The sequence below is a fragment of the Panthera tigris genome, chromosome E1, assembly GCF_018350195.1.
Source record: "Panthera tigris isolate Pti1 chromosome E1, P.tigris_Pti1_mat1.1, whole genome shotgun sequence".
In the NCBI taxonomy this organism is placed as follows: Eukaryota; Metazoa; Chordata; class Mammalia; order Carnivora; family Felidae; genus Panthera; species Panthera tigris.
The window spans coordinates 34,744,666-34,760,820 of NC_056673.1; the positions used below are offsets into that span (position 1 = coordinate 34,744,666).

A 16,155-nucleotide genomic window follows, 5' to 3' on the forward strand; every position below is an offset into this window, starting at 1 on the left:
CAGAGACCAGACCGCGGGACGCAGATGTGTTACAGGGTGACGGGGTTCCCCACTTCCCCGTGTGTGCTTTAAAACGAGCTTCGTGACAAAGGAGAGCAGAGAGACGGGGCCGTGAGATGTAAGGGGGAGGGGAGGTGGGTGTGTGTGTGCAGGACGGATGCTATGATAGCTCATGCTTGCCAGTGAATGGGAATCATCCAACAGAGGGAGCAGGCTGTAGGAAGCAGAGGGTGTAATGAGGGGGGTGAAGTCCGCAGGGGTAGACTTTGGTAGCAGGAGGGACACTTCCTGCTAAAAGAGGAAGGAAGAGGTGAAGGGACCACAGGCAGTTGGAAAGTCTGGAGGCGAGAAGGTTGAGGGAGTTCACATCTCCTACCCTATTTTTCTCACAGGCAAGTAAGTCACACAAGGTCCATGGCTGAGCCAAGGGGAGGAAATATGGGGGTTCGAGGAAAGAAGGTTCAAATGGCTCTTTCTGGAAGTGGGATCACATGCTTTTGGGGGAAGCAAAATAGAAATACCCAGCAGTGATGTGTGGTCACAAACTGGAAGTAAAATCAGTGATTTTCTCCAGCGATGTCTTAGCTGCTGAGTGTCAGTATGTAGAAGGTAGACAGAGGGGCTCGGCTGGGGAGGGGTTTTGTAGGCGAGGACCACTGACAGAAAGGAGGGCAAGGGAGTCGGGAGCATTGGCACCGGTGGAGCACAGAACCCAGGCTAGATGACCTGGGGGACAGAGGGACAAAGGTAGGCCACAGGGTTGGGGGTCCTAATGACGACAAAGTTCTGGGACAGCAGAGGTTTGGGGCACATGAGCTGGGAGGACTGGGAAGGGTGGTTTAAAAGCTTGACTTGAGGGGCAACTGGGTGGCTCAGTCGGTTAAGCGTCCGGCTTCGGCTCAGGTCATGATCTCACGGTCCGAGAGTTTGAGCCCCGCGTCGGGCTCTGTGCTGACAGCTCAGAGCCTGGAGCCTGTTTCGGATTCTGTGTCTCCCTCTCTCTCTGCCCCTCCCCTGTTCATGCTCTGTCTCTCTCTGTCTCAAAAATAAATAAACGTTAAAAAAATTTTTTTTTTTTTTTTTTTTAAATAAAAGCTTGACTTGAGATCTCAGAGATGGTGCAGCTTCTGGGTGTGAGGAGGTCTGGGGTGTGACCACAGGAAGAAGTAAGTGGAGAAGAGTCTGCATCTCCCCGCCGCCATTAGGGGACAACTCCCTTTCCCCAATAAAGGCCATGCTGCCCCACCCCTGCTCCTTCCACCCGGCTAATCTCTGGCTGGAGTCATGACCCTCCTGAATACCCCAGCTGAATGACCTTCCTCTTGTCCGCCCTCTTTGGGTGCATCACTCCAGGGCTCTTATCAGAGCCCTGTCTTCCCTCTCCCACATCAGAATCTGCCTGAAGAGAGACCCACCATGATCAACTCTGGACCCTCTTCACCTCCTAGCATAGACCTCTGGCTGATGCTCTATAAGGGTTGAGTGGATGAATGAATGAATGAATGAATGAAGAATCCCCCAAATGAAGAGCTGGTCTTGGGATGTAGGGACGATGGGCCACCAAGCACCCTTCCCCAGCTATTCCAGAATCGCCCTGCCCAAGGCTCATCCTAGGACCCACCTCAGTCTCTATCTTGGAGTACTCCTTGACTCTCTCCACGGCCACGATGTTAGACTCCAAGTCTGACATCATTTGGATCATCCACATCAGACTAATTGTTATCTGGCCAAAGGGACTGGGTCATGGATACGGTGATCTCCCCTCCCCCCAATAGCTATGGGAGGAGTTCCGACTCCCTGATTATGCTCCTTGCCTCTACGCCCCAGGTGGGCCTGGGCAAGCCCATAGGTGTGCCACCTGGGGCTCTATCACAACTGTATCTCAGGCAGTGACCTTGCAGACTTAACCAAGGACTACCTAGCCCAGTGTTTCTCAAACTTTAATATGTATAAGAAAGGTTCCCCAGAGAATCTTGTTAAAACGTGGCTTATGATTCAGTAGGTCCGTGGTGGGACTTGAGATTTTGTATTTTTTTAAATTTTATTTTGAGACAGAGAGAGACAAAGAGAGAATCCCAAGCAGGCTCTGTGCTGTCAGCACAGAGCCCGTCATGGGCTCGATCTCCCAGTTCATGAGATCATGACCTGAGCTGAAACCAAGAGTCAGATGGTGATGTTGATGTAACCGGTCCCTGGACCACACTGCGTGCCAAGGAGTCTTGATAGGCATGCAGAATCCTGAGCCCCACCCTGGGCCTGCTGTATCAGAACCCACATTCCAGGTGATTCATAACACAGGAAAGCTTGAGAAGACTCATTTGCCTAGATTGCCCTTTGTTTACCAAAGCATTCAAGGCTTGAGCCCTCTGAGGCATTGAAAATGTGATCTAAGTCACAAAAATGCCATTTGCAGTCATTTAAGATTTTATTTTTTAAGTGATCTCTACACCCAACGTGGGGCTTGAACTCACGACCCCGAGATCAAGAGTCGCACGTTCCACCGACTGAGCCAGCCAGGCGCCCCACCATTTGTAGTTATTTAAGCCTTTGATAACACAGGCTGATGTCAGGTGACCAGCCCGCCCTCTACTCCAGGCTCCAGTCACCTTCTCTATGTACATTCTCTGCAGGCCTGTGAAATGAGGTATCTTCCAGCCCTCTGCTTCCCTGCCCCAGGACTGCTGTCAGGGTTGTTGACCTTCTAAATCTCATGCACAGGCAGGACAAGCTCTGTTTGTCCTTTGACGCCAAGATAATTTCTCCAACGCCAACACCCAAGGTAGAGAATCTCCTCCGGGGTCTTACACATTTTGTTCCTTCCTCCACAAAGACCTGTTCACCCGGCATTACAATCCCCTGTTGGTTGAGAGTGTCTCTCCATGCCTGACTGTGGGCTCACGGTCCTGGTGAGCAGAACCCGTGGCTGGTCCCCATACTGGGCAGAGCAAAAGCTCGGGAGATGCTTGTGACACCTGTGTTGTCTCTGCCCCAGTTGTGGCCCCCGCCCCGGGACCCGGACCCCTGCGTACCTGTAGGGCGTAGGACACAGAAAGGCCCACCAGCCCCGGACTTGGGCTGTTTCTGCCAATCACAGCAGAGAGTGCAGCAAAGAACACAACACAGTTCCCCACGGACTCCGCGTGGACCCACAGCCACCTGTGGGAACAAGACAAGGAGGAAGTGGGGCAGGTACAGGAAGGGGGCAGTTTCCTGTGTAGGGGGGAGAGCCGGAACCCAGAACTCCAGGGTCTGTCCTGCAGAGACCCTGGTGGGAACTCTTGGAGGAATAGGGGGTGAGGGAAGAGGCTTGTGACCTGTTGGAGGCAACGTAGGGGTAGGAGCTCCTCATGTTGGTGTCCACCTTAGCATCACTGATGGCCTTGAAGTCCTGGCTGCGGCCATAGGCCCGAATGACGCTGGTGCCAGTCACCGTCTCTGAAAAGTGGGAGTATATGGGCGAGCGGCTGATGGAGTCCAGCCTCTTCAGGTGCTTGGGGTCAGCACCGTAGGACCCCTGACTCAGTCCGGCATGCCTTCTGAACCCATGTGGGCCTTCTTCCGGCCAGCCCCCTTACCCATAAGACTTGGCTACCTTTCGCTACTTGATGTGGCTCCATGAACTCATTCCATCCTTTCCCTTTGGTCAGCCCTGCTGAATCTTCCAGGCCACTTCCTCCACGAAGCCCTTCCTGAATCCCTCTCAGCTCCTGACCCCCTAGCCCCCTGTAGGGGCCTGGATTGCAGTACAGACCTTGCGTGGCCTCCTAAATCAGTGAACGTGCCTGTCTCCACTGAGGGGGTCCCAGCAAGGTGCTCACACAGAATATCACAAGATTTGCAAAAATAAGATCATTTTGTATTCTTTTGTGTAAAGAGCTTTTCCCCGCCCCAACTCCAGTTTTCTAAAACTTCAGCCCCACAAAAACATGTTTCTGCCTCCAGTTTCCATCCTGTGGGCCCCAAGATGGCCAGGGCCTTACAGGACGGGTATCTGAGAGTCTCCTGTCCCTGCACAGAACACAGCCCAGATCGGGGACTCCCCACAAGGGCCTGAGCTTCCAGTCACCTTGTGGGTTACCTTCATCAACTGATTAAACTCATGGAAGGACAGGGGCTCAGAAACGCAAAGGACTTCTACAATCAGCTGTAACTGAATGTTACCAAATCATCTATGTTAAACACATATATGCACATATATGTTTAGATATGTCTAAAAGAAGGGAAGGATAATGTGTCTCGCACGGTTAACAATATTTTATTTAAAAATAGGCAGCGGCGGGGCGGGGTGGGGGCGTCGCCTGGGTGGCTCAGCCTCATAAGCATCCTATGCTTGATTTCAGCTCAGGTCGTGATCTCACGGTTCGTCAGTTCGAGCCCTGAATCGGGCTCCACCCTCCCTGACAGTGTGAGGCCTGCTTGGGATGCTCTCTCTCCCTCTCTCTCTGCCTCTCCCCTGCTCGCTCTCCCTGTCTCAAAACTTCGGAATTAAAAATAGGCAGCAGGAAGGAGTTTCAGTCCTGTAAATTCAGTCACAATTTACAAGGATTTCATTTTACCCTAACAACAACCCTATGAGGTAGGTTCCAGGATTCTATTTTACAGGCGAGGAAAATGAATTTCAAAGAAGTAAAGTAACCGACTACAGTCCCTAACCAAATCCAACTGCAAGGTCCCTGGGTCCCAACCCTGGTGGCCAGTCCATACGAGAGCCCCGCCCACATCAGCGCCCCGCCCACAGAGAGCCCCGCCCACACCACCGCCTCCGGAGAGCCACGCCTACACAAAAACCACGCCCCCTCTCTGGCTGCGGACCTGCAACGTGATGTACAGGACAGCCAGAGGCAGGGTGACCACAGTGAAGAGCGGCGTGCTGGCTATGGTGACCACGAAGGCCGAGATGGAGTTGTGGAAGGAATTCAGCGGCATGAGGATGGTGGGGGCCAGAACCTCATCGATGACCTAGATGTCCTTAGAGAAGCGGTTGAGGATCCGGCCTGAGGGCGTCGTATGGAAGAAGGACTGTGGCGAGCGCCTCTTGTGCAGCAGCACCCGGTGAAGCGAGCGTGCATCCTGGACACTCCCCACCATCAGCGTGATGGCTGACACCATCACCAGGAGCCCCGCTGGAGGAGCCGGAGGGGTGCTTATTCACTGGCCAGGTGGCGGGCATGCAGGGCAAGGTTAGGAGGTAGGGGGTGGCCACGGTGGCTGGCAGGCTCAGAGACAGAGCACTGCTGGGATGAGCTGGAGAGGCCCAGAGGCAGGTGGACTGCTAGGGTGGCTTAGGGAGGCACTGGGGCCAGGCAATGGCTGGGATGATGGAAGAAAACACAGAGTCAAGGGCATCGTTTGAGGGATCCAGCACCCCCGACGTGAGGAAAATACCTCCGGCTGTCTCTGCACGCTCACCTCGCAGAATTCCCAAGGCAGCATAGACACCCAGCCTCACGGAGGTATTATTCTGTTGGCCATCCACCATAGCCTCATCGCTCCAGGCACTGAGCCACACGCTGGCCCCGATGGCAGCCGCACTATGACCCAGGTACAGAAGACAGATGGCCACTATGGTATAGAGCCCCATGCCCTTGGCGTAATCCCAGAACACACTCAGCTTCACCTGCAGGCCATGGCGGTCAAGGACAGAGGACTCTCGTGAGCCCCGGGACTGCTGGGGGCCTGCCCGCCCTCTCCAGCCTTCCTTGTCCACCCTACTCACAGTGCCTATCTCCACCTTCTCCTCCTGGATCAGTGCCCCGCTCGCCTTCACCTCTGCTGCCTGCACTACCTTCTCTGTTGAACCTGGGCGTCTCTGGGGCACAGGCCGGCCCTGGCCCTCGCCTTCCGAGGACATGACACTCAGCTGTCTGTGAAGGCACCTGGTCAGGCCCAGAGAGGCGATCTCCAACAAACCCACAGGACAGAGCCCCAGGGGGTTCAGGCTGTAGCCGGAGGCCCAGGTGTGGCCGTCAGGGAGAGAACGCCCACCTGTGCCCCACCTGGCCCCACCGGGCATAGGGAGGGCGCTGAGAGCTCTCAGGAGCTCACCTCAAAAACTGCCTCTGGACCTCATACATGACTGGCTCATGATCCGTCAGGCCTGTGTGATTGCTCAGCGTGTCCTCAATCAGCAGCACCTCCTCCTCGTCTGTGTCCTCCAAGGCTGCAGCAGGGTGGGAGAAAGGAGAAGCGGCTGGCTAGCTCGCCCTGCGAGCCACTAGTGCTCCCCGATCCCCACGCCAGAGAAGAGACCCGAGTGGACCAGCATGAGAGAACACGAGAAGCACGAGAGAACACGAAAGGGCAGCCAAGAACAAGAACGGAAGTAAACGATCAGTTTTGGGCTGGGGGAGGGGGAGGGTAAGGCAGCAAGAAAGACTTAGGTTAGATACGGAGAAAAACTTCCCTGCAGGGGCTATGGAGAAGGAGCCTCAGATATAAGGGTCGGGGGCTTGGGCTCTGGAGGCAGACTGGCTGAGCTTAAATGTCACTTCCTCCCTGCCTGACTTTAGGCAGGCAAGTAAAATGGGGATAATAATAGTACCCACTTGATCGTGTCATTGTGACTGGGAGGATTAAAGGGAAGATATGTGTGTCAAGTGCTTAGCAAGGGGCCCAGCACTTAGTAAATGTTCAAGTCATGTTAGCTGTCTATACAGCAGTAGGCAAGAAAACTCAGGAAAAGATCTGTGGGCCAGCCCAGGGTTTGGTGTTGGGGAGCCAGGACTGGACAACAAAGGGGGTGGGGGGTTTCTGGGCTCAGAGACTTCAAAACGCTCCACGAGGACAGGGAATTTTCCATTTGGCCACGGCCATCTCTCAGTGCCCAGAGTAGTGCTAGGACCTGGTAATTACTCAGTCCATCTTTGCTGGTAACTAACTGACTTCTCCAAGCACTTGCAGATTTATCAAATGACTTCTCTGTGAGATAGCCTTGACGTTCAGGCTGGGCCCGGGCCCTTATGCCCTTCGGACACAAGGGAAAAGTAAGGCTCTGAGGCCTGAGCTGCTGATAAGGTCACACAGGCAAGAGAAGGGAGAGGCACTCGACTACGTCCAGGTCGGTTTCCCTCTTGGTGACGTCTGATTGTCACGCAGATGGTCGAAGTTCCTCGGAACCTCCCTTGTGTGACACTGGGCCCATCCAGCGACAGACACCCCAAGACAGGGGAGATGCCGGGAGGGCACAGGAATGTGGAGGGTGAGGGACGGTTACCGGTCCTGCTGCCTTCCTTCAGGTTCTTCTCGGGCTTGTCAGGTGCGTAGTTGCAGAGGAAGTTGGCAAAGGAGCCGCTATGCTGCAGCAGGGCTGGGTAGGGGCCCGCCTCAGACACCTGCCCGTCAGCCAGCACTATGATGAAGTCCATCTGGGGCAGGAAGTTGATGCTGTGTGTCACCAGCACCCGTGTCTGGGGAGAAGACAGCAGGCCATCATTTCCACTGACCTCAGCACACACACCCCTGGCGTCGGCACAGGGGTGAAAGTCATCTCACATCCCTCACCCCAGGCTCACTGCAGCCGGCTCGGTGCCCCTGGGGTGTGTCCCCCCTCCCCGGGCTTCCCCTGCCACCCAACAGACGTTCCTGCTTCTCAGGCCTCCCATATCTCCAGGTCTCCTCCAAACCCCTTGGCCTCCCACTGCTTCTCTCCTAAGGCCCTAGATCTCTCCGAGCCTCCCCCACAACCTCCTGGAGGCCTCACCTTGCCTGCCAGCACGCCTTCGGGCCCTATGACTTGGTCAAAGAGATGCTTGGCCACATGGGAGTCCACAGCTGACAGTGGGTCATCCAACATAAAAAGGTCAGCTTCCCTGTAAACAGCTCGGGCCAGACTCACCCACTGTCGCTGGCCCCCAGACAGGTTAATGCCCTGGATGGAGGAGAGAGGTGGGAGGTGTGTACTGGGGAGAAGAGAGTCAGACAGGCACAAGGGGACAAGAGCCCTGTCACCGTCATTCAACAAAGCAGACCTCTCAATTCTCATTTGATATGCCTGGTCTTGTCCCTGTGAAGCTCTGAGGCCATAGGAGAAGAGGTGGTGGCCCTCAAGCGTCCCCCCGGGGCAGGTGAGGATATCTGCTCCCTCTGCTTCACCACCCTGCCCAGCTGGTTTCCCTGGCTGCTGCCTGTATACTCTGAAAGGCTGGAAATCCCCCAGGAGGTCCTTCATAGACCTTATAATCTGCCATCGCCCATACAGTTTGCAGATGGCTTTCATAACGGGGATCCCATTTGACCCTCATATCAGTCCTTTCAGGGAGGTGTCATCAGCCCCACCTTCTAGATGAAGAAATTAGAACCCAAGATGTTAATGACTTTGTCCAAGGTCCTGAACTCTCAAGAGCAGAAGCAAGAATGGAAACCCGGTTCCGGCCCCCAAATTCGTTAACCCTGGGATTGTCCAGGAGCCAGAGGAGAGGTAAGATCTCTCTTTAAACCCGTGATGTGGAAACCGAGGCACATAGCAGCAGGGCTGGGCCCCGAAAGCAGACCCCAGAGGTGTGGTCTGCTTTCCCACCTCCAGCTTCCTTCATTCCCTCTGGAACAGGAGCCAGCTTTTTCAGGTACCCTGAGAAATGGACCCAGAATGGGTTGGGGAGTGGCAAAAGTGGGATGGGAGCTCAGGATACAGGGAGAAGCAGGGAGTGGGCACACAGCTGAAGTGACTGAGGCATGTGAGCATGTCTGCATTCAACGAACCAGTCTTTTTTGAGTGCCTACTAAGTGCTGGGCGCTAAATTAGGTTTGTGTGTGCGCAAGGTTAGTGCGGCTCCAGGAGAGATGGGAAGGAGGGGTTGCATCATAGATGAGGAGGTCTCCTTTGGCTTCCTATAACCTCAGACTCCCATCCCCACTGCCCGGCTCAGGTCCTCATTGCTTCCCCCAGACCACCATGAGAGCCTCTTACTGGTTCCTGTGCCTTTGGGCCCCTCACACTGCAGTCAGGGCAGCTTTACAAAATGCAGGTCATGTCCCTACTTAAAACCCTCCATGGACAAGTTGAACATCAAGATAAGTGATGATGGTAGGGGATTATAATCCATTGAGTCAAATAAGAATTCTTGAGCTCGTATTGATATAAAGAAATTAATAAGTAAAAAAGAGGAAGGAGGGGAAAGCTCTTTTTAATTTTTTTATATATATATATTTTTTTTTATTTGAGAAAGAGAGACAGACAGAGCACAGGCAGGGGAGGAACAGAGACAGAGGGGGACACAGAATCTGAAGCAGGCTCCGGGCTCTGAGCTGTCAGCACAGAGCCCAACGCGGGGCTCGAACTCACAGGCAGCGAGATCGTGACCTGAGCCGAAGTCGGACGCCCAACTGGCTGAGCCACCCAGGCGCCCTGGGAAGGCTCTTTTTTAGACTAGAATGGCAGCTAATAACCGTAGGAGGAATGGGGTTAGGGAATCACCATTTGGCAAACATGACAGTAAACGCTGACTCAGGCAAGAATCATCAGTGAACGTTGTGAATGAAATCACCAATGAAAGACACGACCTCAATCAAGCGATCAAAGTTAGCATTGCCAATAAGGTACGAACTGACATGTGTCTCCTGCTATGATGCACCAGTAAGGACATAATATTACTTCTTTGACACTTCCCCCCCCCACCCCCAACATACAATCTAACCCAATTGTGTTCAAATTGAGAGACATTCTACAAAATAGCTGGCCTGCAGTCTTCAAAACTGTCAAGGTCCTGAAAGACAAAGCCTGAGGAATTCTCCAGATTGACAGAGAATAAAGAAATGTGACAACTAACTATAGCTCGTGATCCTGGACTGGATCCTCGCCCAGGAAAGAAAACAGCTAAAAAAGACATGTACGGGGACAAATGAGAACATGTGAATACAGACAGTAAATTAAATAATAGTCTCGTGTCAATGTTAAGTTTCTTGATTTTGATAATTCAAGTATAGTTATGTTAGGGAATGTCTGTTTTGAGGGAATACATACCAAAATCGTCAGTGTGAAAAACCTCCTGAGCAGAAACTGTAAAACTCTTAGAAGAAAGCATAGGAGGAGAGTTTCATCAGGTTTGGCGATGATTTTTTTTGGATATGACACTAAAAGCACAGGCAGTAAAAGTAAAACAAGATATATCGGATCACATTAAAATTGAAAACTTTTGCGCATCAAAGGACACGATCCACGGAGTGAAAAGGCAACTTTCAGAAGAGAAGAAAATATTTGCGACTCATAAACCTGATAAGGGGTTAATATCCAGTCTACATAAGGAACTCCTGCACATCAACAACAGAAAGACAAACAACTGGATTAAAAATGAGCAAAGGACTTGGGGCAGATGCCTGGGTGGCTCAGTCAGTTAAGCGTCTGACTTCGGCTCAGGTCATGATCTCATGGTGCATGGGTTTGAGCCCCGCATCGGGCTCTGTGCCGACAGCTCAGAGCCTGGAGCCTGCTTGGGATTCTGTGTCTCCCTCTCTCTCTGCCCCTCCCTTGCTTTGTCTCTGTCTCTCTCTCAAAAAAATAAATAAACATTAAAAAAAAATTTTTTTTTAATGAGCAAAGGACTTGAATAGATAGTCCTCCAAAGAAAAATCTTCAAATGGCAAGAAACACAAGATGCTCAGCATCACTAATCACTAGGGAAACGCGAGTCCAAACCACAATGAAATACCATCTCGCAGCCATGAGAATGGCCGCTGTCAAAAACCAAACACCCGCTCCCCCCAAGAAAACGACAGCGTTGGCCAGGATGTGCGGAGGGTGAAATCCTCCTGCACGGTTAGTGGGAATATAAAATGGTGCAGCCGTGACGGAGAACGGCATGGCATTTGCTCAAAAAATAGAATTACCTCGTGACTTAGCAATCCCACTTCTGGGTACATACTCAGAAGAATCGGAAGTAGGGTCTCCAAAAGATATTTGCATGCCCGTGTTCAGAGTAGTAGCATTCACCATAGCTAACAGGTGGAAGCAATCCAAGTGTCCCCTGACAGGTGAATGGATAAGCAAAATGTGACCCATATGCATAATAAAATATTGACCTTAAAAAGGAAAGAGATTCTGACACAGGTAACAACATGAATGAACCTTGAGGATAGTATGCGAAGTGAAATAAGCCAGTCACACACACACACACACACACACACACACACACACAAAGCAGGTATCATGCTGTAGGATTCCATTTATATGATGTACCTGGAGTAGTCAACTTCCTAGGGACAGGAAGTAGAATGACAGTTGCCAGGGGCTGAGGGGAGCGGGGTGCATGGGGAATTGTTTACATGGGCACAGGGCAAGATGAAAAGAGTTTTGCACTTGGCTATCCAACAAGGTGAATATACTTACCGCGACTGACCTGTACCATTAAAAATGGCTAAGATGGTAAATTTTATGGTGTGTAAATTTGGCAAAAATTAAAAATAAATTAATTTAAAAAATTTCACTGGGGCCCCGTGGTTTTTAGGGTATAGGCCAAAACCTTCACTAAGGTTTTTAAGGTTCTGCCTTGCCCTGTACCCTCCCCACCTCTTCCAAACCTCTGCTCGCACCAAACTGCCCTGGAATGCCGGTCCCATCACTGTTCCTTGGCTCACACCTTCGAAGACTTTCCATCACTCTTGATAAAAGCCCACAAGGCCTTACATGACCTGGCTGCCTGGATACCTCAGTGGCTTCACCTACTCCTCACCCCAGCTCGCTCCACTCCAGCCGCACTGGACTCTATGTGGATCCTGACTGCTTCAACACAAAGGCCTCAGGGCCTTTGCACTTACTGCTCTCTCTGCCTCAAATGTCCCCAGATGGGGCTCCACACCCCCAGATATGGACTACTTCCTCACTTTGTTCTCAGTGAGGCTTTCCCAAGGCATCCTAACAATACAGCCCTGTACATATTCCTATATCCCTTTCCTGTTTCATTCTTTCCCCTTAACATTTATCTAATATATATTTTATAAATAATATTATATTATATTAATATAGGACTTAATATTAATTAAGTCCAAATTAATATAATATAATATAATATTAATATAATACAATAGTATATAATATTATATTAATATTATAATAAATAATATACATTTATCTTGCTTATCCTCTCTTTCCCCCACTAGAATATAAGTGATATAAAGGGCAGAGATTTTAGTCTGGTATTCGTTGCCATGTAAGACAGTCTGGCATGCAGTAGGTATGTAATAAAATCTGATAATGAATGAATGGACGATGAGCTCTTTTTCCTCAGCTGTTAAGATTCAGCTCAAAAGTGACGCCCTTCCTTATGCAGCTCTGCCCACCCTCACTTCCCTCCTTGTCCCCTGCACCAGCTTCCGGCCTGGTCCCCAGCGCATTCTACACCCCCTACCTGTTCATAAGTCAGCCTACCCCAGTCGTAGACCCGTTCCCCCATTGCCAAGCACAGAGCTGGGTGATTAACATGAATGTGGGAAGGAAGGAAGGAAGGAAGGAAGGAAGGAAGGAAGGAAGGAAGGAAGGATTGAATTCATTTATGGACCTGAGCTGGGCTAAGGTGGGGAGCTGTATGTGCTGACTCCCTAGAGGATGGGAGGGGACCCTGTACCTTCTCTCCAATCTCTGTCTGGTCCCCGGCAGGCAGCAACTCCAGGTCAGCTAGCAAGGCACAGGCTTCCAGAGCTTGGGGTCCAGGGCTCGGCCAAACAGTATGTCTTCCTGAAGAGTGCAATTCTGGATCCATGCCTGCTGGGGCACGTAGGCCACAGAGCCCTGGCCGGAGGAGAAGCTACCTCAGGGTGTACCCCAGGCCTGGCCAAGCGGCCCTTCCCGGGAGTTGTACCCTCTCTCACCTTCACACACACCGTGCCTTCCAGTTTCTCCATCTCTCCCAGCAGGGCAGACACCAGGGAGGACTTCCCACAGCCCACAGGCCCCACCACGGCCACCAGTGCCCCTTTCGGCACCTGGATGTCTAGACTGAGGGCAAGGAGTCCAGGAACCCAGTCAGAGGTAGGGATTGGGATTTCCTTCCCCAACCTCTCACCTAGAGACTCAAGCCCTCCTCCCTTTCAGATACCACCTTGACAAGTTGAGGCTCTTTCTGGTTTCCAAGCCAAAGATGGGAGTGGAAGGAGTTGGGGGTGGGGGGGGTGAGAGGAGGGAGAGGTGGGGGGAGCCCTGGGGGGAGGGGCCAATGTGAGAAGGCCGGGAAGCTTGGCGGGGGGGGGGGGGGGGGGGGGGGGGAGGGGCAGGGAGGCCTAAGAAAGGAAAAAAAAGTGGGGGAGGCCCGGTGAGGGACTGCACAAAGGGAGGGAGAAGGCGGGGCCGGTGGGAAGACAGGAAGAAGAAACGGATAAGTTAAAAGCTTGGAACAGAAGATTTTCTGGAGCAGGGTCTGGGGCAAGGGCAGCCCAGGTAGAGGGTGTCTGGACCTGGGGTGATGGTCTTTCTTTCCACACAGTGGGGGTCAAGTTCATCTTGGCTCAGGAAATGCTGGATCCCTTTCAGAGACAAACTGATCTGCCGGAGAGTGAGTCAGCCCAGGAAGCTCTCCCTTCCCCCACCCGCTCCCACACTTGCCTGGCCCGGACTTCCTGGGAGAGGCAGGGCCCCCTAAAGACCCAGACGGGGTGCTGGACACCCCCCACCCTACGACTGAGTCTTCTCTGGCACCCACTGCCAAGAATAGGGTCTAGGTTGGTACGAGGAGGTTGTCTTCAGAATCCATGTTTCCAGGGACCTTTCCTCTCTTCCTCTGTCTCCAAATGACCCCTGGTTCTAATGACCTCATGCCAACTGCCCGCCCCCTCAATTCCAATAATTCTCCTGGATTGTCCCCTGACCCTAACAGCCTGCCCTACCTCCCGCAGAACCCCCAGCCTTACCCGGGGTTACCTGGACCAGGCTGCTGATTATCTGGGGCCGCAGGTTCCGGGGAGTCTTTAAAATATTGAACAGGGACCCAGACACAAAGGCCTTCTCGGCATCTAGCACGTTGTTCTGGTCCACGGACACATAGACCCCAAGGGTAATCAGGGTCACCGGGGCAGGGGTGGAGGGCGAGTGTCAGAATGGAATCTGTTGAGTCCAGAGGCCTGGGCTGGCCAGGTGGGAGGTGGGGGGCCAGGCCCGGTCGGGGGAGAGCCTCACCAGGAAGGGGGTGCAGACCCAGGTGAACGCGGATATGGCTTGGAGGTAGGCAGACCGGCGTAGTATCCGGAGCTCGTCCTCCCGGATGCCCTCCACCCTCCCCAAGAAAACGGGTTCCCAGGCATACAGCTTCAGCACCTTGAAGCCACCCAGGATCTCACTCATCAGCTTGGTGCACGAGTCCTTGAACTTCATTTGCTCCGCCCGTGGGAAGAGTGGCAGTGACACGCCCTGCTCTCCTCCCCAGACCCCTCCCCACTGGGGTTCCTACCTTCCGTGCCCTGGCACGCACCGCAGCCATTCAGACGGCTCCCATTCCCCCCCTCGTCCTTCCGCATGGCCCGAGCTGCCCCTCAGCCCAGCTGCGCCCTCTCCTCCGCCCACAGAGTCCAACTCCAGCCTCAGTGCTTCCATCACTGACCCTCCCAGGCAGCATCCTCTGCCCCCTTTGCTGGGTTTCTAAGCCACGTTGTTCTTCTCTTTCGTTCCCGTGGAAATCCCTGCGCGCGCAGGACTCCACAGTCAGACTGGGGGCCTCCTGAGGGTGCAGACCGCTTAACTTTCTCTTTGTTTCCCCAGGCCCTAACCCAGGGCACGGCAGCCCGACTTGTATCCATTCAGCCCTATTCGTTGCATGCCTACTCTGTGCCAGGCCACGTGTCAGACACGCGGCACATAATGATGAACAACTCAAGCGAGGCCCCGGCCATCATGAAGCTGACAGTCTGACGGGGGAGGCCAACAGGAAGCAAACATTAACTAAGTAAATGCTTAGTAAATCAGTACGTGGGACTCTGTGGGAGAGTAATGGGGCGGGGACTGGGAACTCAGAGTTTATGCTGGGGAACAATGGGGAGGAGTGAGCAAGCAAGGAAGGGATGAGACGCATGGCAGGGAACAGTGGGTGGGGGGGCCCAGAGGTACGCGTAGCTTGGTGCTTTGGAGAAAAGAAAGAAGGCCAGAGTGGCTGCCACTTGGCCATGCCCTGGGGGGTGAGGACTTGCAGGTGGGCAGGGGCCTGGTGGGTGGTCATGGGGAGTTTGTCATTTATTCTACGCACAGTGGGAGGCTACTGAAGACTTCAATAAACATTTGAAAATGAAGGCTTGGACGACTATTTACACTGAGCACAGTGTGGTGGGAGAAGGCTCTCATTAGACCGGAAGACGCAGGGGCGCCTGGGTGGCTCAGTCGGTTAAGCGTCCGACTTCGGCTCAGGTCGTGATCTCGCGCTCCGTGAGTTCGAGCCCCGCGTCGGGCTCTGTGCTGACAGCTCAGAGCCCGGAGCCTGCTTCTGATTCTGTGTCTCCCTCTCTCTCTGACCCTCCCCCCCTTCATGCTCTGTCTCTCTCTGTCTCAAAAATAAATAAACGTTAAAAAAAAAAAATTAAAAAAAAGACCGGAAGACGCAGGTTTGAGGCCCGGCTCGCCCTGATTCTGGACGCAGGTTTGAGGCCCGGCTCGCCCTGATTCTGGACTGCCCTTATCTCTCTGGGCTTTGATTTCTCAGCTGCTACACGAGAATGTGGCTAGAGCCCTCTCAGGGCTGTCATGAGGTTGCAGTGAGCTAAGGTTTGTGGAAGCGGCTTATAGCCATCCTTCCTCAGTAAGCAAGGCAACTGAGGGGCCCCAGGTTAGGGAAGGCCCTCCCCCAGGCACCTTGGCCGGGTGCTCCAGGCAGGAGCAGCAGACCCGTGATAGCGCCTACCTGTAAGGCACGCATCTTCATGGCCACAGCTCCATTAGTGGGACCAGCAAGACGATTAAAGCCACCCCAGCCAAGATGGAAGGACCCAGGTTCTGAGGAGGCATGGGTGGATCGATAAGACAAATACCTAAAGAATGTGCACAGACCCCCACAGACGGACAGAGGCCTATGGATCAGAAACGTGGAGCTGGGCAGGAAGCAAGAGATGGTAGTCAGCCCAACAGAGAGTGAGAAGCAAACATACGGAAAAAGGCCAAATACGAAAACAGGTGCAGAAGCCCCCGGCCATCAGACAATGTCAAAAGCTAGGAACAAAGAGGCAAACAGAGGAAGGAGTCCAGACACACAG

The 16,155-nt window shown here is 53.0% G+C and overlaps 1 protein-coding gene across 1 annotated transcript in view; it reads right to left on the reverse strand.

The window, feature by feature from the left end:
- ABCC3 (ATP binding cassette subfamily C member 3) overlaps nt 1-16,155 on the reverse strand; it is a 32,923-nt gene that overhangs the window by 8,407 nt on the left and 8,361 nt on the right. The window contains 17 exon segments of the mRNA XM_042965451.1: nt 1,622-1,723; nt 3,030-3,156; nt 3,315-3,514; nt 4,813-5,123; nt 5,410-5,617; nt 5,717-5,864; nt 6,046-6,160; nt 7,214-7,406; nt 7,700-7,867; nt 12,555-12,628; nt 12,631-12,718; nt 12,799-12,992; nt 13,381-13,468; nt 13,844-13,991; nt 14,100-14,296; nt 15,801-15,844; nt 15,847-15,972. Coding sequence (XP_042821385.1) covers nt 1,622-1,723; nt 3,030-3,156; nt 3,315-3,514; nt 4,813-5,123; nt 5,410-5,617; nt 5,717-5,864; nt 6,046-6,160; nt 7,214-7,406; nt 7,700-7,867; nt 12,555-12,628; nt 12,631-12,718; nt 12,799-12,992; nt 13,381-13,468; nt 13,844-13,991; nt 14,100-14,296; nt 15,801-15,844; nt 15,847-15,972 — 2,531 coding nt within the window.